Raw genomic sequence first — 25422 nt, forward strand, 5'->3', positions numbered from 1 at the left:
CAATACAAAAATAATAATAATAATAATAAAGTATTGTTCTTTTCGTTTGGAAAGTTCTTATTATTTTTTAAAACTGTACGAATTGAGTCACCGTAAATTTTGGTTTACTTATTGGCAATGGCGAATTCAGAAAATATGTTATTATTCTTATCATTTTTGACTATCAAATATTTGATTACAGTAAATATGCCAATAAAGGGAAAAAAGAATGAATGATGCGAATTAGTAAAATTTTATGCAATAAAATAACTAAAATTACTCATTTAATTATATTTTTCCCATATAATAATTTTCTTAAAAATAATCATTTCAAATATTATGGATATATATATATATTGCATAAAACACATGCCTTCATGGCTTTAATCCTTTTAAATACTAGGGACGAATATGTATGTGTATATATATATAACACAACAAATCACTGTGGTTATATTAATAATGATAAAAAATATAATTTTCTCATTTTAAGGATTGTGTATTAAGAAAAATATTTTGAGATATCAACTTCATGTCCATTTTTTTAGTTTCATCATTAATATCTAATTTTCTGAAATAATTCTATATCTTAAAACTAAGGTAAGTTATTGCTCCTCTACTTTTTATTAGATTTTTTCCAAATAAGTTAGATCAGCGTTAAAAAAATATAATTATGATAAACCAAATATTTTTTTTCAAAAATTATTTTATTCCAACTTGTGCTTCCGTATTTAATATTTTAATTTGATTAAGTTTTTGTTTTACGTTTAAAGTTTCTATTTTTCTAGATTTATATATAAAAATATTTTAATTTCAATTATGTTAAAGTGTTGATTACTTATGTTTGTAAAAGTAAAACTATTTTAAAAACATGAGTTAAATATAATATTTTTTACCATATGAAGTGCTGTAATTTAACAGTTAAATATGAAAATTTTAATTCTGGATTACTAAGATTCCAATATATATATATAATACAAAAGAGTTGAAAATGAGAAAAATCCTAAATATTTAAGAAAGAAATCTCAACAGAACAACATAAATAGAAAAATAGTTAAATTTAAATTTAAATATACAGATGGGTTTTAAATTATAAATATCAATGTGTTTAAAATATTCATATTTTGTTAAAAATATCGATATAAATACATGAACAACAATTATAAAATGTTTTAAAAAATTATTTTATTTAAACCGTCAAGCTACAGGAGCCGTGTGGCTCGGGGGCCCAGTTCGTTGGCTCGCTCCTCTTCTTCCTCTTCCTCTTCCTCTGTTGCATTTTTTTTGTTGAAACAAAAAAAAAAGAGAGAGAGAGATTGAGAGAGATTTTTCCTCGATTCTTCTCTCTCTCAATTTTTTCCCTTTCCCTTTTGGGGTTTGTTTCGAACGAGCTTCAATATATATGTTTGTGTACATGTATAGTATACAAGTAGATCGATTTCCTTCATTCGAATTTTCTTCTACCGGAGAATTTTGAGTTTCTGGGCTTGAGATTTGTCTGAGAAATTCAAAACAGAGATATTTTGGTGTCAGGAATTTTGTTTATCCTGTTCATCAAGCTATAAGGACAGTTTGTTTGTTTTTTATCCTCCTACAATGGCGGCGGAACAACAAGACTCGCGGCTCTGTTTGCTATCGGTTCTGGAGGATTTTCTAAAACAGAGCAACAGTGTTCAACCCAGCATTTGTGTTGATTCGAGTTCCAGAAAAGTCGACGAAGCTTGTACGATCATCTATTTCCCTGTTCTTCTTCCTTCTCTTTGATCGTAATGAACACTTATTATTGGATTTCTGTGGTTATGGAACATGGGCTTCTGAAATTAGGGTTTCTGACGGATCCGTAAACGAAAATGTGGGGATGACCGGATGAGTTGTGGGATCATCAATTTTATTTCTCTGAACCTGAAAGATAGTATGAGCTTTATACGTGATCGATGAATTTCTAGGCTTTGTTGTTATGAGCGTCTGGAACTGGATTTTTGTGAACTTGACAAGGATTTATGAAACTCAGTTCTCTGATTGGTTCCTAGTTGGAAATATGTGGATTACTGTTGACAGCATCAATTTGAGATGATCACTGGTTCTTTCTTTCATGTGTAGTTCAAGTTTATCCATCATAAACCCCTGAAAACATCGCAAAACAAGATTCCTGCAATCCACTTAACCTTGTAACCTGTCTGCATCACCTTAATTTCGAATCTTACTGTGCCATCATGGCTTTGGTTGTCCATACATCGATCAATATGAAATTGTATGTTTCAGCCTTGCGAAGGTATGAAGCAGCCGGGTGGTTAAGACGCACCATTGGCAAAGACTTGAATGCAGAGCCTTCAGAGGAAGAGTTCAATATTGTATTAAAGAGTGGGATCTTACTCTGCAATGTCCTTAACATAGTTCAACCCGGTGCTGTGCCAAAGGTAAGCCTCGGCTTGTTGCTAAAATACCTTTTTTATTCAAGTTTGATTTCTACCAAGTTGGTCTTAAGTCGAGTTTGTGCAAAATGTTAATAAGCTGTTGCCGTAGGTAGCAGTTGATGGTTATTATAACAGTAAGGTTAGTCTTAATTATTTCAACTAATTCATACAAATACTAGTGAAAATTAGTATTTGTTTTATGTTTTAAAAAGAGAAATTGGAATTTCAAAAATTTTAGGTAAATTTAATAATCAAACATAATTCTTATTATTTTTTTCAGCATTCTTACATTATTTAAACTCATAAACTGCTTTAAATTCACTAAACAATTAAATTGTAAAACGAAATTATCATCTTGATTGTGTGAATTGAAACCTCAGGTTGTTGAAGCTCCAAATGATTCCCTCGTCAATCAAGATGGCGCAGCTCTATCTGCATTTCAGTACTTTGAGAATCTACGGAACTTTCTTGTTGCTGTGGAGGAAATGGGGCTTCCCACGTTTGAAGTCTCTGATTTTGAGAAGGTAACATAGTAGAACTATGAGAAGAGAAAAATTCGAGAAGCATACCCTTCAATTATATTTGAAGGCATTGTGAGACTAATGCATATGTTACAATCTTACACTGATAATTATGAGGTTGATGATGTTAAAAACATGGGTTAAAGGCAAGTTCCGAAAAGTGGTTTATAGCAATTGGTTTTGATTCTAGTGTGGATTGTAATTATGATGTGAGATAAGCTTTTCTATTCTCTTGCTCGATATATGTTCTCAGGGAGGTAAATCCACAAGAATCGTGGAGTGTGTACTGGCTCTCAAGTCATACAGTGAGTGGAAGCAAAGTGGTGGAAGCGGATCATGGAGATATGTAGTGATCTCGAGACCAACCACATTCGGCATCGCGAGACAATTTAAACGCAAAACCTTAGAATCGGCCGTGAATCCACCCACAACTAACCCTACTGATACTCTATCCAATGAGCAGTCTGAGCACTGTCAATCTGATTGTGATCCCAAACATGGAGTTAGTGAGCTATGCCATTGCCGTATATATATAAACAATATATTTTCCTGTACCATCAATTTTCTGTTACATCCTAAGTACATTCCAAATTGCAGGAAACCTCCCAATCCATAGATGCGATTGTCCGCAAGGTTTTGTCAGATAAGAAGCAAGAAGAAATCCCTCATGTAAGCATTCTTCTGTTGCTCTGTCTGCTTATAATATTGTTTGACATCTTTACTTGAGCTCAGTGTGGAGGAGAGAGGCTTGTTCTTGTGTTCTTAAGATTTATAATTATACACACCCTTCAATTTTCCTTTGCTTCCAGATTGTACAATCTATGCTGAACAAAGTCATGGTAGAGTTTGAAAGTAGGCTGGCTACACAAAGCGAATCGGTAAGCAGCTGCCTCTAAGACTGTATTAGTTGAAGATTGTAGATATATAAGCTGTCAGATAAAAATCTCATGTCCCTTGAAGATTTTAAGGAGGTGAGCAGAATTTTCTAATTCATTTTTTTAATCACGAATCTTACAATTATGTAGCTTCAAAGGAGCACAGAGAACAAACTAACACTTGACTCTGGCGATCTTGGGAGAACTCTTTCAGGCAATGAAGAATCGCTATGTGTTGGCTTGGTACGTAGAGACACTCTATCTTTTTATGTAAATGCACAGATCTTTAGGATCAAATGTACTTTTGTTGTTTTATAAAAAATGAATCACTCAAGATCATGAACACAATGGAAAAATTCCTTATTAACTCTTTAACTCAAGGATCTAGATATCATTATTGGTTACATATGTATTTGTAGATTAGAGGCAATGAAATATTTGGATCTGGATTTGGTAGAGACCTTGCATCCATCGAATTAAAAGCTCTAATAGAAGGTGATGTTAATGAGATATATGTGTTCGATAGGGACACAAAGCTTCCATATTCATATAGAAGTTATGCCCTGATGCATACATAAATTAAGACTGAAGTGGATGTGTATTGCTCTGCTGGACTTCAATGAATGAACATGGGGTATGTATACGATTTCAAAGAGCGGGCTTGATTACAAATCCTATCCTTATTTCTAGAGGAAACATTATGCCCACGATTTAATTTTTATTGAATAGAAAAGACTGTTCAGGGTTATATCAACAAGACATAAACTTGAAATTTTACATTAGGCATATAGGAATACTCTGTGCATGCATTCTGTTAGTCCAGAGAATTGAGTACCACAAACAACGTCGTCTTCATTCCAATTAACGTGATGTATATTCTTTTTTCTAGGCTGCGGAAAATGATACGTCAAATGCTGCAAACAACCCAGAAGTTTCACCAGATAACAATCTCCTAGATTGTCATTTCAACCGAAGTTCAAGAGCTCGTGCCGAGAATCAACAGATGATAGTTGAGAAACAGCAGATATATGTTGAAGTAGGCCAATTTAATATATATATATATACACACACACACACCAAACCATAGTGTTCATAGTCTCATTCTGGATTTGCATTTGTTGGTTTATAATTTATAGTCCATGAATTTTATGTTCGTTCAGGAACTCAAACGTGCTTTACAGTCAACAAAAGCCGGTGTCGAATTCTTGCAGATGAAGTACCAGGAAGAGGTTAAAAACTTAGGTGAAGAATCTAAAGTACAACATTCAGTTATCCGTTTCCAACAGCTGCAACAATTGGCATGGCCAACAGCAGCTGCAGTAGCTGGAAAACACAATTATATTTAATATTCCGAAGGTTTATAATTAACCATTCTGTTCTCTTCCTGAAATAGGCAAGCATATGCGTGGTCTAGCTTATGCAGCTAATGGATACCAAAAAGTTCTCGAAGAAAACCGTATACTATACAATCAAGTGCAAGATCTTAAAGGTAACTGTAGGAAATCGATGAGGTACTTCTCAATCATCAGGATCTATTACATTGATTTAGGATTCAAATGAAATCTATATCTGACAAATTCCAAGTCCGAGTTCTTTTGGATGGAGATAAATTAGACCATGGGTTTTGTCTTCTTTATCACAATCAAAGATATATTGGTATCGAACATCCTCACTCATATACACCCATATGTATAGATTAATCCCTACGGCAAAACCAGAAATGAAACCTCAGACTCATTGGATACAAACCCTGAAGAATTTACTAGCAAGGCTATGAACTATTAAAATATTTTGCTTGTGAAGTGGGGCTAGTGGCTAAGATTTGCGATATACGTACAATCAGGAAACATAAGGGTGTATTGCCGTGTGAGACCATTCTTGCCTGGGAAGACAAGTGTGTTGACTACGATAGATCGCATAGAGGATTCGACTATTTCGATTGCGATCCCTTCGAAGCATGGGAAAGAAGGACAAAAGTTGTTCTCATTTAACAAAGTTTTCGGCCCTTTGGCAAGTCAAGGTCTGTTTGCCTCTCTTCTCTTCTCTCCTTTAGATTATGATATCTCTTTGTACTTGAAAGAATCATGGAGGCATAACAACTGAAATTCGAACATGATATTGAAATCTTCGGGAGTAAACATATCAATGTGAAAATGCATCTCGATTCATGTTCAACCATAAATCATATTATGTTTCAATGTTATAATCTTGGATCTTGGTAGCAAAAATTTATTTATATTATTTCTTACGGCTTTCAATCTGCAGAGGAGGTATTTGCAGACACTCAACCTCTGATCCGGTCCGTGCTTGATGGTTATAATGTCTGCATATTTGCGTATGGACAAACAGGATCTGGAAAAACTTTCACCATGGTACAATTCTTTTTTTATTAGACATCTCGTTGGAGTGTTTGGATTCTAAGTATACCGTCAAACACCAAATGCAAATTCTTTTCTGTGAAAGGGTTTTCTTTTCATGAGTTTGCCTTAAATATTTTTACATTTTGACAGTGAATTTTCTTTTTCTTTTCTTCTGGCATTGATGAGTTCTATGTTAGGTCAAAAACATCTTTGTTCTCTTTCGTATTTTCGTATCCGTGTTGAATTTATAAAGTTAGTTCCTCGCTGTAATTCCCACACCAGTGTTCTTAGCTGTGTTTTGCTTATAATTACTGATCTGTTTTAACTTTTCCGATCCAGACAGGACCTAAGGAGCTCACGGAGGAGAGCTTAGGTGTAAACTACAGAGCACTGTCTGACCTCTTTCATCTGTCTAATGAAAGAAAAGACACGTTTTCCTATGAGATTTCAGTTCAGATGCTTGAAATCTACAACGAGCAAGTCCGAGATCTCCTGACCACAGATGGTCAAAACAAGCGATATCCTTTTCAAACATACTTGTGTTTCTATTTTCCTGCACATCAATAACTCGAAAGCCAACTAAATAAAGCCAAAACTTGAAAGAAGAAAATGACCAAAAATCTCATGGGTATATCAGGCACAAAGAGATGGTAAAGGCTAAAGCTATTTCTGAGATTTGGGAATGAGTAGCCAGAACTGCTTGATGGTTCTTTTGATGGTACTTTTGTCCTTAACTTGTAAACACGTTAGAGATCCGAAACAGTTCTCAAGATGGAATCAATGTGCCAGACGCAACACTAGTGACAGTGTCTTCAACTTCTGATGTCATTTATCTAATGAATCTCGGGCAAAAGAACCGTGCAGTGAGCTCCACAGCCATAAACGACCGTAGTAGTCGATCTCACTGGTAACTTTTTCTCTCTTTTTGTGGGTATGTGTATTAGAGATATGAATACTTTGCTCTTCGGGTTATATAACTGGAAAACGACTGACACTGTCATTCTGTTTAAGAAATTACCGGAAAAATCTTTAGTCAATATTCTTAACCCTGATGTCTAAGAGCTCACCAAATTCTCCATGGTTTCTATCTGCAGCTGTCTAACAGTACACGTCCAAGGAAGAGATCTCACATCAGGAACAGTTCTCCGTGGTTCTATGCATTTGGTTGATCTTGCAGGGAGCGAAAGGATCGACAAGTCTGAAGTCACTGGCGATAGGTTAAAAGAGGCACAACACATCAACAAGTCTCTCTCTGCTCTTGGAGATGTGATATCATCGCTTGCTCAGAAGAACAGCCATGTTCCTTATCGGAATAGCAAGCTCACACAACTACTGCAAGATTCTCTGGGTAAAAACCTTCATTCATTTGTTAGCTTTGTGAAGTAGTTGACCATGTTATATGTTCATGTTCTTATGTGGAGTATAAATACATGTATTTATCAGGAGGACAAGCCAAGACACTCATGTTTGTTCACATCAGCCCTGAAATTGAAGCTCTTGGAGAAACCATTAGTACCCTCAAGTTTGCAGAGAGGGTCGCGACAGTTGAGCTTGGGGCTGCTCGAGTCAACAAAGACACTTCCGAGATTAAAGAGCTCAAAGAACAGGTTTGACTGTCTCAAGCTTTATCCTTTTCCTGCTCAAATTTAATATCAAAATTTGAGATCTTTATCATAGTCTTCAGCAAGTTCTCTTACTATACTCTTATTCGAGTTAAGAATTTGAAATACTGTAACAAAAGTTTTCTTTCCTTGCCTTTGCTTTCAGATCGCAAATCTAAAAGCTGCGCTAGCGAGAAAGGAAAGTGAGGCGGGACATACACAGCTTCCTCGACCCATTTCCACTGACAAACTCATAAGAAGAAAGTCTTTTGGATTTGTCTCTCCATTACCAAAATCTCCAACCAGTAGGGGGTTCTCAAGCAAACATAAGGCTCAAATCGATGATCTCAACACCTTCAAGGTATGCATATGAATCTGATACTTATGATTATGAAAACTACTATTTAAGTTGATTCTCGACTTTGCTTTGGTTGAACTGATTAATATGATATGATATCTGTTCAAACAAAAGCAACAACGGAACCTCGAGTATGTAACTTTGTGTCGGTTGTGTAACCCATGAAATATTTAATCCTAGTGTCAAAGAAACCATGAAATTTTGCATCTGAGTTCTGAAACTTCCTCATTCTTTTAAAGTGATTATTCATATTGAACATAGGAAACTTGCTCTTTACTTGCAGGGTCAGAGTAACTCTACATCTTCAAGAAGACACAGTCTTGACATTCAACAACTAACGAGTTCACGATCATGGAAAAGGCCGTCGTTGGATGGAAAAGATGACAATAGTGAATCAATATCGGGTGACTGGATCGACAAACATGAAGACGGAAACTTCCTCAAAACAGAAAACACAAAGACGACTGACAAGCTGTTTTCGGGATTTACCCGTGAGGGGCAAGGCACAGTTGGAAATAATATCAATGTGGGTAAGGATGATCAAGGATTTGAGGTGAGGAAGATTCAGTATGAAGATGCAGCAGCGACGGATGAGTCGGATGAAACAGCGACGAATGATTGCTCGGTTGCAAACTTGATGTGGCAGTTGAACGTTCAAGTGAATGTTCCAAGAGTCTCCAACGGTCCTACTAATGCTTCTCAGAAACACAAGAAGACCCAAACAAGGATGGGTAGAGAAGCCGAGACTCCGTGAGTTTCCTTCTTGTTCTCCAAAATGCTTTATAGCTCTCGTTCTTGATCATTCTTGTTTCTTGATCTCTTATTACATGTTCTTGTCTTTGTTTTTCTTTTTTTCGGGTTTCTTGATCAGGAGCATGATACCTTCTCTAATTCCTACCCCTACAAGGAGACTTTCTCTCGGGGCCATGAATTCACCCGCACAGACACAAACATTATCAAGACAAGAGACATTTTCAAAGAAGAGACAAGGACATCATCATCTCAAGTGAGAACACACCAACAGATATCAAATTTTGAGTATATGATGAAACTATAAATCTTTTTTTTTTTGTCTTTCGTTTTCATGGTTGCATGTATAAGTCACACAAGGAAAGGGAACTCGTCTTGGTTGGTCTAAATATAGATACAACCATGGGTTAAATAAACATTATGCCCATCATTTGGCCTGGAAATGTAATTCTATTACATGGTATATGAACATATATATTCCATGTCATAAACTATGAGATCAAGGTTAATAATTAGGACATAGTCCCAACAAATTTTGTGGTCCATATCATCGATTTCATGTGTTAAATGTTTGAAGAGTGAATATCTGACATACCCTTTCGACATATCCTCCGGCATAAATAATCGCAAAGCTAAATCTTTTTCATTTGAAACGGACACCCGGGGTATTCGTCCCTCTAATTTTAAAACCTGAACTTGAACCATCGGATCGGGTTTCCGTCTCGTCCAGAGCGGAGTGTTTATAAATGTTACACATTGCAAAACTTGTGGACATTGCTCCAACTCTTTTTCAGGAATCAGAACAACAATAAACGTTTCTACCAATTATAGCTCCAGTTCCTTCTCATATGCATCATCACTATGAACCGCTGAATATCTGGAAAAAGGAAACAAGAAACAAAACTCAAATCAAGGCCTTTGAAAACTAAGCAAATATTATATGGGTCGGATTCAGATTTGACATAATAAACCTCATTGGTAATTTTGGTCGAAATGCATGTACTACTAATACATATCTAATCCAAGATTTGGCTCAGTTACAATACATATCTAATCCAGGTCGGATCATGGGTAAATCTACAAGGATAGGTTGAATCAGCATAATCCATTTTGGTTCGGATTTTACATTTGATCCCTATTCAAAGTACATATCAAGATTCAGACTCAATGGTGATGGGTTAGATTTTCGGGTGACCAGGTTGTAAATTTGGTTTTTGATGGGGGAAACGGGGTTAAAACCAGTTAAAAAGAGAACATTTATCGCTAACAGATTCAGATTGAACCGTGAACAAAGCTACTTATTCGGTGCCCTATGCTATCTGTGAACTGATGCATCTTTCTTTTTCATTGAGATTGATGAATGAAGCATATATATGCTTACCCCTGCTAAGACGTCTGAGGAGAGTTTAGGCTTAATCTGATGTGTCTCGTCTTTCACCGGTTTCTTCTGTCTGAAATTGCGAATTGTCTTAGGCTGAATAACCGGTGCTGTCTCAGCATTCTCGCCTGATTCTGCATGAATCTTTTGCTTCTGCTCAATCACAAAACAAGAATCAAGATGAATTTGAAACCATACTAGGAAAACAGTATCAAACAGACAGAGCTAAGTAATATTCCAAACACAACTAAGAAACATATCCTAAACACGATCCCAGCACGAATGTGATTGCAGAAGAAGAAAGTAATAACAAGAAGCAAACCAAAAGAACGAGAACAAATCAGATTTCGATATTTTCTTGGGAGAGTTATCGCATAGAAAGAGAGAAAAAACAAGGAAGATAGATTGAGAACCGGATAAAAAATGTTCAACCACACTTTAGCAAATAGAACAATGATGACCGTGATCTGATGGAAACAGAATCTAATTCTGAAATCTGAATATGATGTAAGAAACAATTGGTACCTTCTTCATTCGTTCTTCTATTGCATTCATGGCACGGGACTTCTCCACTTTAGATAGATAGAAGTCCCTCTCTCTCTTTGCAGCAGAAAGAACCATATTTAATTTCTGCTCCCTTATTGCACTTTTGTATGCTGAAAAGGGGATGAATTCAGATTAGAGATTATCTCGAACGTTTCACAACAACAGCTAACCAAATGCAAGTATATGTACCAATTTCTTCAGTAAGATCATCCCATTTGAATTTGCTCAAGTATTTGATATTCCAGATATCATAGAATACGGATGACCTCTTTCTCCCTCCTGAAAGAGAAAAAACCATAAGGGAAGCTTATCCCTTTTAACTATGTAAGATAGAGATTAAATATTCCAAACTTTATACGTTAGACATACCAATTTGTTCTCCATTTAACATATCAGCGACCTTCTTACCTACACTCTTCTTAGTGAACTCCACCCATCTACAATTGGTTAGCAAGAGGAAGAGCGCAATAAAAACAGATTAGGTGTGTAAGCATGGAAACCACAAAATTCAATACAAAATAATAAAATTATGTCCTTTATAACCCACAAACATTCTCCAATCGATTTAACAACACGCATTAGAAATACTAATTGCAAGGAAGAACTAATGCATGAACATACCCTTCTGAAAACAATTGCCCACGAAACCCGCCAGCTCGCTTACGATGCAATTGCGCTTCAGGATCTGCAGCAAAATAAAAACAATGAATGCCTCTGCTAAGTCCAATGCAGAAAAGCAGATTCAAAAGACATGAGATATTAAACCACAGAGAAGTAGAGAACTCGAAGTCTATTTCACCTTCAGGAGCAAGATAAATCCTTCCGATTTCTCCATATTGAGAGAGAAGGTGGCGCAGTCTTACGTGATCCATGTGCGGCGGGATGCGACTTAAATAGCAAACTCCTCGGTTATCAGCCTTGGCAGCTTCCCTCAGCAATCTCTCCTTCTTCTTCTTTTTATTTCTTTCAGCTTTCTGAGTTTCAGATACCAGATTTTCAATTCCAGCACCTCCTCCATCTCCTTCTGCAGTAGCCCTGCTATCACATGGTTCCGTGCCTTCTTCCTCAACAGAGTTTCCTCCACTAATACCATCCCCTATTTGTATTTCACAGAGATCCTGTGAAATAACCAGGACAGAGTTACAGATCACTTAACAGGACACGTCCATCGGTATTCTTATGTTAAATTCAAAATAATCAGTTGATAGGAACAGAATTCAGGACAAATCGAAAGATAACCATCAATACCTTAGCTTTCTTTTTCTTTTTCTTCTTGAGGTCTTTATGAGTCTTCATCTTCTTCTCCAACCTCTCAAAATTCCTTTTATTTTCGAGCTCGAGAGCTTGCCCATCCTCCATCTTCTCTCAGCAGCAGCAAAATGCAAAGCAGAATCACAACGCACGATCAATCTCAATGGAATCTGACATTGTTTGTTCTATAGTATTAATCAACGGATCAAAATAAGAGTCTCTGAACATGTAGTAAAACGTGAACTTCAAGTTTGTACAACTGCTTAGTATACTATACTAACACCTCCAATATAAACTTCACAGGGCTTTGCAGATGACAATGAATCTCGTTTCTCCAACAAAGTCTCAAGCTTTTTGGAGAAATTTCCCCGACTAAAATTTTATTTCAGGATTGGCAAACTCAAAGAAGCCGTAAAGGGGTGTGAAAAATCACCAGAATTTCTGATTCCTCGTTCGAATCCGGCTAAACCAATCAAGAATTCAGAAACGAAACAGCACGTTTCGTGAGATGGGATGAGACAGATCACGGAGAGAGAACACAAGCTTCAGGCATTAGAAAGAGAAGAGGATACAGAGAGACGAGGGACGTACTGGACTTTTGATTATTCGATAGGATACGGAGCAGCAGAAATCTCAACGGAGAAGTTTGTCGGCGGAGAGAGAGAAGCGCCGACAGCGGCGGAGAGAGAGACGGAGTTAGGGTTTCGAATCGAGGAGATACAATCAGAGAAACCAGACAACTTGGACTTGGAGATGGAGACTCTCCAATTAATCGCGGTATCTCAAGGAAATAAACAGAAATAAATAGAAACCGGCAGGTCGGTCCAGTTCGGTTTAAACCGGTTAACTTTCGATTCTGTTCAAACATAATTCCTAAATCAGAGGAACGTATTGGTCGGCTGAATGGGCTTAGAAATTGGGCTTCAATGCTTTGGTCCAACACCAACACGTTCCACGTCAACCTCTTCCCATGTCATTATATATATATATATATATATATATATATATATTATATGGAAAAACAATTACTAAAATATCCGTAACTTTTTTTTTTTTTTATAAAGGATGTATAAAATATCCGTAACCCTAATATATCTTTCACCTGTTTGTAGTCACACTCAATAATACTATTACATTTACTAAATTATCTATTTTAAATTTTAAACGCTCGTTTAAATATTTTTTATAAGAATAGATTAATATTTTAAATGTATAAATGGATAAAAATACTATAAGCTTTCTATGTTTTAAATATAGAAATTTATTTAGATTTATGAGTACCTGTGTCTTTTTTTAAGGTATCGAATTTCTTAGATGATATATACTAATGTATAGAGATTAGTTGTAATGTCGTGATCCGCAAACTATTGAGCAATTTGGGAAGAAATCGGCAAAAAATCGTTATCTGCAGTCTATTTTCCTTAAATTTACACTCAATTTCAGGGTGAATTAGATTTATTATTATATTTATTTATTGTGGTAAATCTTTTGCGGAATCTGATTTGGTTGCATGTGCATTGTACCAATACCATAATATATTCCCCCACATGTAATCTGGCGAACGTAACTAACTTTAGGTTTAGAAGATCTCCTTAAATGACAACTGAATTAATATTACACACACATATACATACATACATACATACATATTGTTTAACTATATTATTATTAATGATATATATATATATATACACACACATTATCATTGTTTCAATCTTTTGTTAGAAAAGGAAAACAATAATAAAAATAAAATAAAAAAATTCAAAATGATATCAACCATATTCTTTTGTTCTCTCCCCCCAAAGAGGCCGCCACGCCAAGCACTGCCAGAGAAGAGGATCATAAACATTCCCAAAGGAAACCCTAAAACCCTAAACAATACGTCGGACCCGAAACCCTAAAACCTGCAGAAGTGATCAGAAAACAATGAGTTCACAACAGATCGACGGAAACCACCGCAATCACCGGAGGAAAAAGGTGGCGAAGGAGGAGAAATGGGAGAAACAGACGAAGATGGTGACGGAGAGGGTCGGTTCAGCGATTTCGAGTTTCTTCGGGGGCAAGAAACAGGAGATCCCCGCCGTCCGCTCGTCGAAAGCCATCGGAAGGAGCAGAGACACATGGTTAGACAGATCGAGTGGCAAAATGGGTTCAGTGAGAGTCTCGAAAGCAAGGAAATTTCTGTCGAATCTCTTCAGAAAGGGCAAGATCAGGAAGATTGCGGAGAAGGGTCAGTCGGGATCAGGGCAAGGAAAAGAGAACGAGACTGCTGGCAGCAACCTGACTAGGGTCTCGTCGAGAAGGGTGAGCGCTAGACCGAAGCTGAAGATTGCGAGGTCTATGAGGAGCAGGGGGAGTAATCGGGTGGGCGGCGAATCCGAGCCGTTGGATGAGGATTCGGGGTTCGAGCTCTGCAAGAGGAGGATACTGATGGGAGGCAAATGCAAGCCTCTTCATTCTGGTGACGATGTTATGTTTTCTGAGAAGTGAAATCTTCTTCTTCTTTTTATTTTTTACAAATATTTTTCCTGTGGATCATTTTGTTGGCTTTGGGAATAAACATAGATCGGATTTGATAAAGCTACGTGCCCACATCACGTTTGAACATTTCGGATCGGTACAAGTTTTGAATAATTGTTCAATGTTCGATCACGGATTCTGGGAACATTGTAGGATATCATTCTCTCGCTTTTATTATGATCAAGTAGCGATAATATCAACCATTCTCATTATATATGAATTTGTGATAAAAGTTTTGGGTGCTCAGAAGATATAAAAATTAAATTGATACGTTTTTTTTTTCCAAAATACCCAAATAATTGAAACCAAACCAAAATGACATGGTATTGGTACTTGTCATTTTAGTTCCTGTACTTATAATGGTACTGCCAACATAAACATAATTAAAATTTTAGCTAAATGTAAAATACAAATACTCAACACAAAATTAGCTCAGCAATTCTTCAAACACAAAAGGATCAAAAGTCACCTTTGGGTAAGATCTCGGTAACCGGTCGACAATCCCGGTTCAGTCCGGTATGACTGAAACACAAACCCGGTTTAGGGTCTTCCCTCTCAAGTGTTTGCTCATAACTTCAAGGGTTTCAATCCCAAAGACGCTCTGAGTCTATTAGCTTCTGCGATTTCAGGATCTGGGTGATCGGTTCCATCTTCCTTCTTCTTCTCCTTCTTCTCCTTTTTCTTTTTCGGTTCTTCTCGGTCCCGGGAATCGTCCTCGTTTCCATGTCTTTTCCGATCCCGGCTTCTGCTCCTGCTTCGGCTCTTGCTCTTTGACCAGCTCCTTCGTCTTCCCCTGTCTCTCCTGTCCCGTTCCCGACCTCTATCTCTATCTCGGTCCCTGTCCCTTTCTCGATCTCTATCTCTGTCCTTGTTTCTATAATGACCCATCTCCCGATCTCTATCTCTGTCCCTGTCTCTTTCACGTTCCCTACCACGCCCACGTTCTCTATCATAGTCTCTATCATAGTCTCTATCTCGATCATAATCTCTGTCATAATCACGATCTCTGCGTATCATGAAACATCGATATAACCGTTAAAGAACAGGAGACTACTCTGCCCTTGATCAAAGAAACGGTGACCCAATTAGAACCACGAAACAAGAACAGGAGACCACAATCTTGATCATAATACACAAGAAAACGTCAAATCAAAACCATAAAAGAATAGCAGATCTTTTTCTTAATATAAATCACTATAACAATCTCTGTGAATCAAGAAACCTAGATCATGTGGAAACAGAAACAGTAACCCCTTGTGACAGAAAATCTTTTATATAATCACACGGCGACCATCGACCACAGTCAACTACAGTAAAATTGTCCGATCCATCATACTTCTCACTGCACACTGTCAGTACAGTAAAACCTGGCAGGATCACCGAAGATTTAATTTTGGAAGCTATTGCAACCACCGATGGCTTAAGATGCCACGGGGGATTATTGACATTCATAAGAAAGAATGCCAAACGGGATGAACGAATGTGAAATCGGAGTAAATAGCTTCCAGCACAGTAAGTCACATACTGATAAGAAAGAAGTATTACCAGATCAACACATACTACAAGTATATGAAAACATATCTCAGCCATAACATCCGATACCTGAGTCTGTGACTGTCACGTCTCCTGTCTCTGTCTCTGTCCCTCTCTCTTTCCCTTTCCCTTTCCCTTTCCCTTTCCCTTTCCCTTTCAGGACTCTTACAGTTATAACCCTAGGAAAATTACAAAGAATCATATTAACATAGAGCTGCTCAATTAGTGAAAGCAGAAAACCGTAAGCAGATACTAAATGTTACAGAAGTAGCAACCTTATCGTCCTCAGACCCATCTGCAACCTCTTCATTCTCCTCCTTTTCTTCTTCTTCCTCGAAATCGTCTTCCAAGACGCTTTTCCTAGGGTCTAAAGAACCAATTTGTTCGAGTGTCCATCTACCATCACAGTGACAGAATCGGAAACTTAAAACCCACAGAAACAAAAAAAGAAACACGAAATGTTTATTTTACAGAAGCCCACAACAAATGTACAAACCTTTTCTTGATGCGGGGCAAAGCAATGTCACAAGAATAATCCTTGGTTAAGAGTTCATCAATAACTTCATCCACATGTGCCAACGTAAACCCTATTTGAATCCCAAGGAATACAGAATGGTTAGTGCACTAATCAAAACGTAATACAGCAGAATACATGAAGACAATGAACACAAAAACTTACTCCCGTCGTTTAACTTCTGTCTCAGTTTTCGGTAGTCGTTGTAGAGAGGCTCAAGATACCGATAGACATCAATGTCGGTACCAGTGAGACGAAGATAAAAGGCACCAAGAATACGGACATATCTGAAGAGACATCGTTAAAACGTAATTAGCAAACTTTAACCAAATTCGTAAGTAATAGCAGTAATCAACCTGTATAGTTATAATCGGATCTAATCACATGAACAGCGTAGAACTAAAATGATCTGACCAGAAATTTTGCTTCAGTCGAACCTAGGATGAAGTTAGTCGAAGCTCTCAACCTAAATCATACGAAATCAAATGAAAAAGGCTCCAGTGAGAAATCGTACTTATAATCATCGTTTTTTATGAACTCGACGACGATTTCCTTCTCAGGCTGGATCTGGAGCATCTTCAAGATGAGACAGAGGAACGGAGTCGGCTTCCGGTTTCCGCCGTAGGTTCCGCCTAGGTGGTCGAGCTTCATGGCCTTGTCGACGAGCGTCTCCGCTGTGAGACCGAAACATTGCTCCTTCCAATACGTGTGCTGATAAATCTTCGATCGCACAATCTTCTCCACCAGATTCTGCGGGTTTGTCCCTCTTATACTCTTCGCCAATGGATCCGTCCTGTTCGCCATTGTCGACGACCAGGTTCTTCTGATACGATTGGTAACGGATTAGCAAATTCAGCAGAAGAGAATCTCCGCCACAAACCTAAAACCCTAACCCTAATCCCCCGCCTGTTGGCTATCGGTAGAGAGAGAAGGCCGAGCCCGCTCGACAGTCCGAGAAAGAATGAATGAGCGGAGGCAAAAACGCGGCCGAAATTTCGAAACGCGGCGTTTTGAAAGCGCACGAAGCGTTAAAACGGTGCGTTTACCGCGAGATGCCTTTATATAAAAGACCACAAATTAGACATCATTTTTAGCAAAAATATATTTTCCTTTTCCGAGTATTTCATTAGATAACCGAATACCATATATACATATGCTCATATTGGAATAAAAAACTATGATCTAAAAACTAGAAAGAAAAAACTTACATATGATTTGTTTTAGAAACTAAATTAGCTAAATGTGATTATAAAAATTAAAAAAAAAAACGAAATGAAAACAATTATTTTTCAAAACAATAAGTAATTTTCTCATAAAACCCCGATTCAAACAATTTAAAACAATATAAAACTGAATAAAATATACGTTATAAAAATTCGATAAAACAGCGCACAAGTATAACCAAGACCCATAAATTGTTTCCCCCCCAAAAACCAATATTTTTAGTTTTTGGGTCATTGAACATGTGAAATCCCGTTTTCTAATTTTCCATATGAGAAAAATAAAATAAAATTAAAAAAAAAAAAAGTTGATAGAATATCCAAAAAGAGAGGAAACAACACAAACCCCAGCAAAAGCTGCGAGGACAGAAGCTTCATAACAGAACAGAACACAGAAGAACATGGAGAAAGACTTTTTCTTCTCACTCATCAGAGATCCTCAGTCGCTCCCAAAAGACAACAAAACTCAATCCAGCCGCTCCATCTGCAGCAGCCATTATCAGAGCATCACACATTTGATGTTATAATGCCAACATATTTTATCATTATATGCGCAAAGATTTGTCGGGACGAAGATGTAATATTGTTTCAGTATACAGTTCCTGTTTCTAAACCATGTTCCTATTGTCCGACGTCAGTTCTTACAATCTAAAATATCTAAATTTTCAGTTTCAGATCGATAAGAGATTCTCGAATCTTCGTAACATTGGAAATCATAACCACTCTATTCCGGACCAAAATGATATAACGACATAAGAACTGGCTACTAAAACAAAAAACCCATTTTTAATTCTTACTAAAAGACGCAATGATATACAATTTACCGACAACTGGGAGCAAAATCGATTGTTTTAGAACACTTGAATCGGTTCCGCTACGGCAGTTTATCTACGACGGAAGAGAAAAAGGGTTTAGTACCTTCCAGAGACCGTCATTGAGGTAATGCATGTTGTCAACTCCGATTCCCTTGTTAATACTCTTTCTGGTTGAACAAAGAGATCAAAATCAGAAACAGAAGGCATGCTGAGGGATTCAGAAGATAATAGAGTCCAAATTCATTTATCTGCTAACTACCATAGACCGACTCTCGATTTGTCCATCTGTTAAAGGTTTGGAATATGCGGGAATGTGAAAAACAAAGTATAAAAGTGATGACAGCATGGTAACTTTGAAAGAAATCTAGAAGGAATTCGGAGAATAATTAAGGCTGTGATTATGGGGAGAACTTGTGATTTTGTATTACACTTTAATAACTATATCAACCAAATGTGTAATGTTGGTTCTTTCAACTTTCATTTCATTATGGATTATTTAGTATATTGTGGGTAAGGCCATCTATAAGTCTGCTATTTCTCCCGGATCGATTACATACCAAATATAATAAACCACAGTTTCGTTCTTTTGGGTGTTCATCCATCCCAGGTAACTTCCAGGTATAATACCGAAGGTAAGGTGAAAATTTGACTTACATGTCCTTGGCTGACATTTTCGTGAAGCCGATCGCAAGAGCGTGCTGCTTTCCTTCCGCATAAATGGCCTGAAAGAAGAAAAAAAATTCATGGGTTTGAGACAGTAAAAACAGACGGGTCGAGGAGAAAAATGACATTCCTAATGGTCAGCTAGTTTCATTACCACGGGTCGTTCTGCCTCAACTTCTTCATCCAGAACACCTCCCGGGGATGTAAGACCAGGGCACATAATGTTTGCACCGGAGAGAACAAATTTTATGGCACCTCTATCAACTTGAAATCTCTTCATTATATTCGGGTCTGCAAAATTAAGCATTCAAAGCTTACTACAGGCTTCCTTCACATATGTAACAGTTGAAGGAACATATGCTGTCTCAAAACATAATATAATACACGGAAATTCCAAAAAAACTTGAAGAAGTTTGATAAGTTTCTGTTAAAGACATTGAGCTCTATACTGTGTTTGAACCAGTTCAGTGTTACCGCAGTACAACTTTTATATTAATCTCACAATAAATTAGATCATATTATATATGGTATAGACATGAAATAGTGGAAGCACATAGCAAGGACAATGTCGAAAAGAAGATGTGCATTACACTGATGAAGAAGACGGAGGGTTGGCATGTATGGCCCGTCCCGGATACAGAAGAAGAGAGGGACATTGTTGACAACTACTAGACTCAAATGGTTCGGGCTGCAACAAGAGAGGTAATTGGGAATATCAAAATAGCCTCAAACTTGAGGAAAAACGGTCCAACTCTAAACAGGATTGTGAATCTACAAACCACTTGACGACTATAAGAGGAGCCTTCTTGGGCAATAGATCATCCAAAACTAGTTCAAGTCCTGGATACTGCAACATTGACATGGACCGACAATCATAAGGGTACGTAATCAGAGAAATGAATTCTTCATGGAGTTTCAAGCTTAGAGAAAGAAAGAAAAAATGAAACAGTAGCTATACCTCATCTTGAATACTCTGGCGGATCTTTCGTTGAACAGATGCTTTCACTTGGTTCTGTGATGAAACTTCCTCGGCTGAAAACCTGAGTAAAAACAAAACAACATTATGCAGATCCTCAGTGGTACAGAAAGTAGATATAAAAGCCGGGTCGATGTAGAAATTCCATTTAGACTAGAAGAAAGCAGAATCAAAAGAAACATATGGGTTTTCTATAAGATTGAACTGGAATGCTTAAGCTTGCTCTAACAGATCGATAGACACATATACTGAAGAACTAGTGTTGATCCAACCGATGACAAAACTCTCCACAATGAACCAAATTTGGTAAAAGTATCTGAATCAGAGACCAATACTAACAAAAATGTTCTCCTCAGCATATCACAGAATTCCAACCAAGTCCATCCACAACCTAAGAACTTCAAGATCTTGGCTTTTTGGGGAAAATATAACAATCAATAATGCAACTTTGCCGACGGATTGTTATAAACAATCGTATCACGCATATACGTAACAAGAACACGGTCAACAATCAAGTCTTTCAAGTTTCAACCAAACCTTGAAGAAAAAAAACATCCCCATAACCTTCAAATGAACAACTGGGATTGACAATCACAACATCAGATTCATTTTCTTCCTTTAAAAGTATCCATAATCCTACCTAATCACAAACCAATCTCCCCATCAAAATTCGATGCCGACGAGACTAATTCTACACATTCAGTTCATAGCAATGTGTACTCTCAAATGTAAAGACGATTGACAAATAAGCAAAACACAATCAAAATCAAATCCAATTATCCGATTTCTGTAAGATCCAGTCCTAGAGACAGTGATCCAAAGAAAAGTTTCAATTTTCATTTCAATCCAACATTGAGTACGTTACTGAGAAAAATCAGGAGCCCTAGCCTATTCAAGTAGATAAACAGCAGCAAACACATGTACTCCACCATCAATTGAAGAACACAGACAGAAAAAGGAGACCCACGAAAACATCGAAACAATCACGAGAAAATCAGATAAACCCGCGATTAAACCGGCACAGAAACACACAATCAACATAACTAGACACAAATACTGGACGAACACAGTGGGAGAAAGGAAGACGACGGAAACCTATGAAGAAATAGGGAAAACCAACACGAAAATCAGATAAGCCCGTCCGAAACAAAACAGAAACACGGACAGACTGAGAATCAAAGCGTCGAAAAGGAAGCAAAAGGAACAGAGATGGAAGGAGATTTGTACTTTTTGAACATGATCGTACGAAATCGTGAAACTAGTGAAGGGTTTTTTTCTCCTCGGAGATTAGAAAGAATTGGTCTTGAAGCCGGAAAACGGGTCGGGTCGGGTCGGGTCGGTTCACCGGGTAATCGGGTACGACGGATCTATATTTCGTTTTTAATATTTTGATTCCATCCGTTTTTGGATTTCATTTGGATTTAGTTTTTATTAAACAAATATTTATTTTTAAAAATAAAATTTTAAATTAATTTATATTTGCTTTGAACTTATTTAGAATTTGTTTTTTATATCAACAAATCATAATCATTCGATATTTTAATAATTCTATTTACAATATGATAATATATAATTTATTCCGATTAAAAGAAATAATTATTCTTAATTTAAACATATTCTCGCTCACAAATACATACTTTTTACGAGCCAATTATGCGTAAAATTTTACATATTTGTTCTTTTATGTAAGTTGATATTTGTTATTTTAAGTAAGATGATTGATATCAATTATTATCAATAAATAGAGATAAAATAAATAAATCAATAGTGATAGTACATATATATATATAAATGGTATAGAAAACAATTTATTCAATTCATCAGTAAAGTAATTTTTTTAGATTATTTAATCTGAGTATTAAACTGTTTTTTTTGTTGTTGCAAGAATATAATTTTATAAATAAGCCAAAAATCACTCGTTGAATGCAACAAGAGACAAAGGGGTGGAGACATTGGACTAGGAGGCGGATATGAAGCGGCTCATACATGGGGGACGACTGCATGCCAATAATATAACACAATCATATGTAATTATAAATATAGTTATTATTATTTATTTATATCAACATATTATTGTCTCTAATTCATCAAGTGTTGTAATAGTCTCATCGATTTATTAATTTTGGTTTTATTCAACTGTGATTGCTACGGATGCATCAATCCAAAAGTAGCACTTGTGATCATCATGGAAAACTCTAAAAATGTATGCGGGGACATATATATTCCAATTCTCTCTCTCTCTCTCTCTCTCTCTCTCTATATATATATATATATATATATATATATATACGCGCATATACATACATGTGTCATCTTTTATTCAAATGGCAGAATGATCCCAAATCAAGAGTTAAACTTTCTATCAAATCTTGAACCTATCAAAGCTTAGACAGTTGAAGCAAAAAAAAAGTTGAATTTATTGAGGCAAAATTTACATATACGTATGTACATACATACACATACACATACACATTACATTAACCAAAACCCTAAGAGAAAGATTACATCTTTATAGCATCAAACATAAAAGACAGGAGAAGCAAGCACCATAACACACAAAACCAAAACCACCAAACACAGCAACCAAGACAGACCCACCGCAAGATATCACAAGTAGACGCCTGTCTCTCTCTTTTTTCCTCAAAAAAAAAAAAAGCTTGCATGGGGGGTGGGGGGACGTGGTGAAATGACAAGTTTACCATTTGTTTGTCACGGGGGGTGGCGTAGAGTTTTTTTAGCTTAGATGTCACACGCCGTAAGGAGGAGCAGAGCTCCTTGGTCGTCCAGCCTCGTCGTTTGCCTTCTCGAATGCGTCCGAGGTCGACCTCCTTCTGAACCGAAAGGGTTCCTTCCCCCCTCCTGCATTTCCTCCGCTCCACCATCCAATTCGGATTTCACATCATCGTTAGTAATTCAATCTCGAAAAAAGACGAATTTGTACTATATAACCCGCAAATATCTGCGACCATACAGCTACAGAAATACTAATTATGTTTAGCCATGTGATCCAAATGAAAACAGATCAAAAGGGACAAAGATATAAGATTAGATCATATTATATCTCTCAAGAAACTTAATGTCACCGTCACGTATGTTTTTGTACGACAGCTTACCTAATCTTGTATAGACAACTTGGGGAACACAATAATTTCATAACTATGCAAATAAAATTATAATGGGTCCTCCCCATAATAATGCAGAAGCGTTTAGGCCCATGCAGTACAGGTACGTGAACATGAGGACAAAAATGTCATTTACCACCCGGCAAGACATTATAAGAGCAAACAAACACCTTGTCTTTTTCATTATCCATCCCATCCATTATGCAACGTTAAATGACAAAATTACCCTCTCGAAAGATTTGTCTACCAGCGACATCAAGCAATGGACGAAAATACCCCTGAACAGTGCACTGTTCCACTCTCTGATATTCCCGTTTTTGAGGAATGGCATGATTGAAATTAAGGCATGGATCGAGGGGCAAATACGGAAAAGTAAACGAAACTCACCAGAGAAAGGAGAAACCGGAGGTGTAGAGCCGGCCGGCGAAACCGGAGCTGAACCCCCCTGGTATCCCGGCGGCTTCACTATCATGATGCTGCGCGTGACTTTCACCGCCTCCTCCGGCGAGTCCTCACCGTACGATCTCACACTCCCACCCTCCGATTGATCTAATCACAACCGTATATACAAAAAATAACAAAAAGCGAAGAAAAAAAAGATGAGTTCATCAGTCCGATGTAAGGTCGAATCAGTCTCAGATCCGATCGATCGTCGGATCATCCATATTTTAGAGTTTCAGATCATGTAAAATTTTTAACAGTTGTGACGATTCGTTTTCGAAACCGAGTCAGAGGCGTAAGATATCGAAACACGGCATACCATTGCCGGAGCTTGGCCGGAAACTAAAGGTGTGATGCTTCCGAAGCTTTCCGAGGCCGTTCTCCGGCCGCGGACCAGCGACGGTGTCATCCCAGAGATGGTCGAGTAAGCCCATGGAGATGGGGCGCAGGTTAGCAAACAAAAAAAACGAAGGCGCACGATAACAAGGGAAATGGTTTTCCCGGCGCACGTTAGAGGAACGACTGCTTTGTTAAGAGTCCGAGAATAAGAGAAGGGGAACGGGATTTAAAGGCGATCGGAGAGATACTGACCGTCGATCTAACGCTGACGTGGCACAGGGATCCTTGAGAGGAACGAAGCGGGGATAAGGTCGAGCTTGACGGGTGGGGCCCGAGTATGATGGAGATGTTTAGATCGGATGACACGTGTCTAACATCGAAGGCTGAGAATCGATCTCACGTGATCGCATCCCTCGCTCTCTTCGAAATACGAAAATACCCTTAGGTTTATCAACATTTGGACAAAATGTTCCTGGATTTCCGGTTATTTACATTGGGTGCCCCAGGAGGTTCTTAGCCGCCAACAATTTATTGCACTCGTCTCATTTTATATATCGCGATAAATTGAGTTTTGCTTATAAAATGATTTTTGAAATCGTAATAAATGCCATGTATTTTAAAATCTCTAACATTATTTTTGAGTATTAAATTCAGTATTTAGCAACTCTACACAATGTTTTCACCTATCATATATAAATGATATATTTTTCTATATTAACATCGAATTGCGTTTGAGAGTTTCTATTATTTAAATATATAGAAGAAAATAATAACAATAATAATGATACTTTGAAATTGGATAAAACAAATAAAGGCGTTGATAATGCCCACTTTTAAACCGCTTTTGTCAACTAATGTATTATCAAGTTGAAAGATACAATTACCTAATTAATTTGATTATTAATTTATTGGTAATGGTATAATATGCAAGTATCCGACTCATTACTCATATAATGTCTTCCCCGAATACACATAAAAATAAAATTTATTTAATGGTAATACTATTATAATACCTAATCATTTTGTCCGGAAATGGGTTTTATTTTGGACCATATGACTATTAGGGATATTTTTTTTGACTATAAAGTCTTCATAGGCGATAGAACCTTACCGGATCTAGAACTCTAACTCAAGATTATACTAATTATAAAAAAAAAATACTAAACAATAATAGTATATCAGTGATATTTCACTTATATTCCATTATTTAAGATTTCAATTGTACTTTATTTGATTGTTTTTTACT

General features: G+C 37.0%; 5 protein-coding genes across 14 annotated transcripts; 1 reads left to right on the forward strand and 4 right to left on the reverse strand.

Annotated features, from left to right (window-relative positions):
* The first annotated feature begins 1314 nt into the window (after window positions 1-1314).
* LOC104820713 (kinesin-like protein KIN-14G) lies at window positions 1315-9387 on the forward strand. The gene is made up of 19 exons (XM_010551273.2): window positions 1315-1702; window positions 2242-2396; window positions 2774-2917; window positions 3168-3416; window positions 3512-3583; window positions 3724-3792; window positions 3940-4032; window positions 4679-4825; window positions 4950-5031; window positions 5183-5278; window positions 5633-5809; window positions 6055-6161; window positions 6489-6667; window positions 6895-7056; window positions 7244-7497; window positions 7593-7756; window positions 7917-8111; window positions 8392-8858; window positions 8980-9387. The coding sequence occupies exons 1-19, from the start codon at window positions 1576-1578 to the stop codon at window positions 9116-9118; spliced, it is 3078 nt and encodes a 1025-aa protein (XP_010549575.1). The 5' UTR covers window positions 1315-1575; the 3' UTR covers window positions 9119-9387.
* Window positions 9388-9479: 92 nt separating this feature from the next.
* On the reverse strand, window positions 9480-12791 carry LOC104820717 (pre-rRNA-processing protein ESF2). Of its 6 annotated transcripts, XM_010551293.1 has the most exons (10): window positions 12625-12791; window positions 12467-12496; window positions 12031-12141; window positions 11582-11900; window positions 11404-11467; window positions 11152-11219; window positions 10972-11061; window positions 10762-10892; window positions 10240-10389; window positions 9480-9735 (listed from the first exon to the last, which is right to left on the reverse strand). In XM_010551293.1, exons 3-10 carry the CDS (start codon window positions 12139-12141, stop codon window positions 9718-9720), a joined length of 951 nt encoding a protein of 316 aa, XP_010549595.1. In that variant the 5' UTR covers window positions 12467-12496; window positions 12625-12791; the 3' UTR covers window positions 9480-9717. The 6 variants fall into 6 exon arrangements, with proteins under 6 accessions (XP_010549595.1, XP_010549598.1, XP_010549580.1 ...); XM_010551296.1 differs by lacking the exon at window positions 12467-12496 and having other exon boundaries at window positions 11191-11219; XM_010551278.1 differs by lacking the exon at window positions 12467-12496.
* A 2058-nt stretch (window positions 12792-14849) lies between these two features.
* On the reverse strand, window positions 14850-17591 carry LOC104820733 (pre-mRNA-splicing factor 38-like). Its single transcript, XM_010551307.1, has 6 exons — window positions 17115-17591; window positions 16766-16887; window positions 16583-16673; window positions 16362-16482; window positions 16156-16265; window positions 14850-15559 (listed from the first exon to the last, which is right to left on the reverse strand). Exons 1-6 carry the CDS (start codon window positions 17402-17404, stop codon window positions 15121-15123), a joined length of 1173 nt encoding a protein of 390 aa, XP_010549609.1. The 5' UTR covers window positions 17405-17591; the 3' UTR covers window positions 14850-15120.
* A 403-nt stretch (window positions 17592-17994) lies between these two features.
* Window positions 17995-21595, reverse strand: LOC104820740 (malignant T-cell-amplified sequence 1-A). Of its 2 annotated transcripts, none has more exons than XM_010551327.1 (8): window positions 21502-21595; window positions 20257-20338; window positions 20078-20145; window positions 19889-19986; window positions 19453-19589; window positions 19290-19357; window positions 18739-18802; window positions 17995-18304 (listed from the first exon to the last, which is right to left on the reverse strand). In XM_010551327.1, the coding sequence occupies exons 1-8, from the start codon at window positions 21510-21512 to the stop codon at window positions 18287-18289; spliced, it is 546 nt and encodes a 181-aa protein (XP_010549629.1). In that variant the 5' UTR covers window positions 21513-21595; the 3' UTR covers window positions 17995-18286. The 2 variants fall into 2 exon arrangements, with proteins under 2 accessions (XP_010549629.1, XP_010549619.1); XM_010551317.1 differs by lacking the exon at window positions 21502-21595 and adding an exon at window positions 20614-21345.
* Window positions 21596-22674: 1079 nt separating this feature from the next.
* Window positions 22675-24384, reverse strand: LOC104820752 (dormancy-associated protein homolog 3-like). Of its 4 annotated transcripts, none has more exons than XM_010551344.1 (3): window positions 24157-24384; window positions 23784-23945; window positions 22675-23144 (listed from the first exon to the last, which is right to left on the reverse strand). In XM_010551344.1, exons 1-3 carry the CDS (start codon window positions 24269-24271, stop codon window positions 23014-23016), a joined length of 408 nt encoding a protein of 135 aa, XP_010549646.1. In that variant the 5' UTR covers window positions 24272-24384; the 3' UTR covers window positions 22675-23013. The 4 variants fall into 4 exon arrangements, with proteins under 4 accessions (XP_010549646.1, XP_019059550.1, XP_010549640.1 ...); XM_019204005.1 differs by having other exon boundaries at window positions 22675-23147; XM_010551338.1 differs by having other exon boundaries at window positions 22675-23156.
* Window positions 24385-25422: the final 1038 nt, after the last annotated feature.

The sequence above is a fragment of the Tarenaya hassleriana genome, unplaced genomic scaffold, assembly GCF_000463585.1.
Source record: "Tarenaya hassleriana unplaced genomic scaffold, ASM46358v1 Cleome1, whole genome shotgun sequence".
Taxonomy (NCBI): Eukaryota; Viridiplantae; Streptophyta; class Magnoliopsida; order Brassicales; family Cleomaceae; genus Tarenaya; species Tarenaya hassleriana.

What these genes read in the sequence shown, in the direction of transcription:
- LOC104820713 (XM_010551273.2), top strand. Translation starts at nt 1,576, where the DNA reads ATGGCGGCGGAACAACAAGACTCGCGGCTCTGTTTGCTATCGGTTCTG. An exon ending in AAGTCTCTGATTTTGAGAAG is followed by an intron (nt 2,918 to 3,167) that starts GTAACATAGTAG and finishes ATATGTTCTCAG; the next exon opens with GGAGGTAAATCCACAAGAAT. An exon ending in ATTGTGATCCCAAACATGGA is followed by an intron (nt 3,417 to 3,511) that starts GTTAGTGAGCTA and finishes TCCAAATTGCAG; the next exon opens with GAAACCTCCCAATCCATAGA.
- LOC104820717 (XM_010551278.1), bottom strand. Translation starts at nt 12,141, where the DNA reads ATGGAGGATGGGCAAGCTCTCGAGCTCGAAAATAAAAGGAATTTTGAG. An exon ending in GATTTATCTTGCTCCTGAAG is followed by an intron (nt 11,468 to 11,581) that starts GTGAAATAGACT and finishes ATTTTGCTGCAG; the next exon opens with ATCCTGAAGCGCAATTGCAT. An exon ending in GTTAAATGGAGAACAAATTG is followed by an intron (nt 11,062 to 11,151) that starts GTATGTCTAACG and finishes TTTCTCTTTCAG; the next exon opens with GAGGGAGAAAGAGGTCATCC.
- LOC104820740 (XM_010551317.1), bottom strand. Translation starts at nt 20,633, where the DNA reads ATGCTGAGGAGAACATTTTT. An exon ending in ATGCTGAGGAGAACATTTTT is followed by an intron (nt 20,339 to 20,613) that starts GTTAGTATTGGT and finishes GTTTTTACTCAG; the next exon opens with GTTTTCAGCCGAGGAAGTTT. An exon ending in CCTCCGTCTTCTTCATCAGT is followed by an intron (nt 19,590 to 19,888) that starts GTAATGCACATC and finishes TTAATTTTGCAG; the next exon opens with ACCCGAATATAATGAAGAGA.
- LOC104820752 (XM_010551338.1), bottom strand. Translation starts at nt 24,271, where the DNA reads ATGGGCTTACTCGACCATCTCTGGGATGACACCGTCGCTGGTCCGCGG. An exon ending in CCGGCCAAGCTCCGGCAATG is followed by an intron (nt 23,946 to 24,156) that starts GTATGCCGTGTT and finishes GGTTGTGATTAG; the next exon opens with ATCAATCGGAGGGTGGGAGT. An exon ending in TCCGGTTTCTCCTTTCTCTG is followed by an intron (nt 23,157 to 23,783) that starts GTGAGTTTCGTT and finishes AATCCGAATTGG; the next exon opens with ATGGTGGAGCGGAGGAAATG.
- LOC104820733 (XM_010551307.1), bottom strand. Translation starts at nt 17,404, where the DNA reads ATGGCGAACAGGACGGATCCATTGGCGAAGAGTATAAGAGGGACAAAC. An exon ending in ACAGAAGTTAAACGACGGGA is followed by an intron (nt 16,674 to 16,765) that starts GTAAGTTTTTGT and finishes GGATTCAAATAG; the next exon opens with GGTTTACGTTGGCACATGTG. An exon ending in ATGGGTCTGAGGACGATAAG is followed by an intron (nt 16,266 to 16,361) that starts GTTGCTACTTCT and finishes TAATTTTCCTAG; the next exon opens with GGTTATAACTGTAAGAGTCC.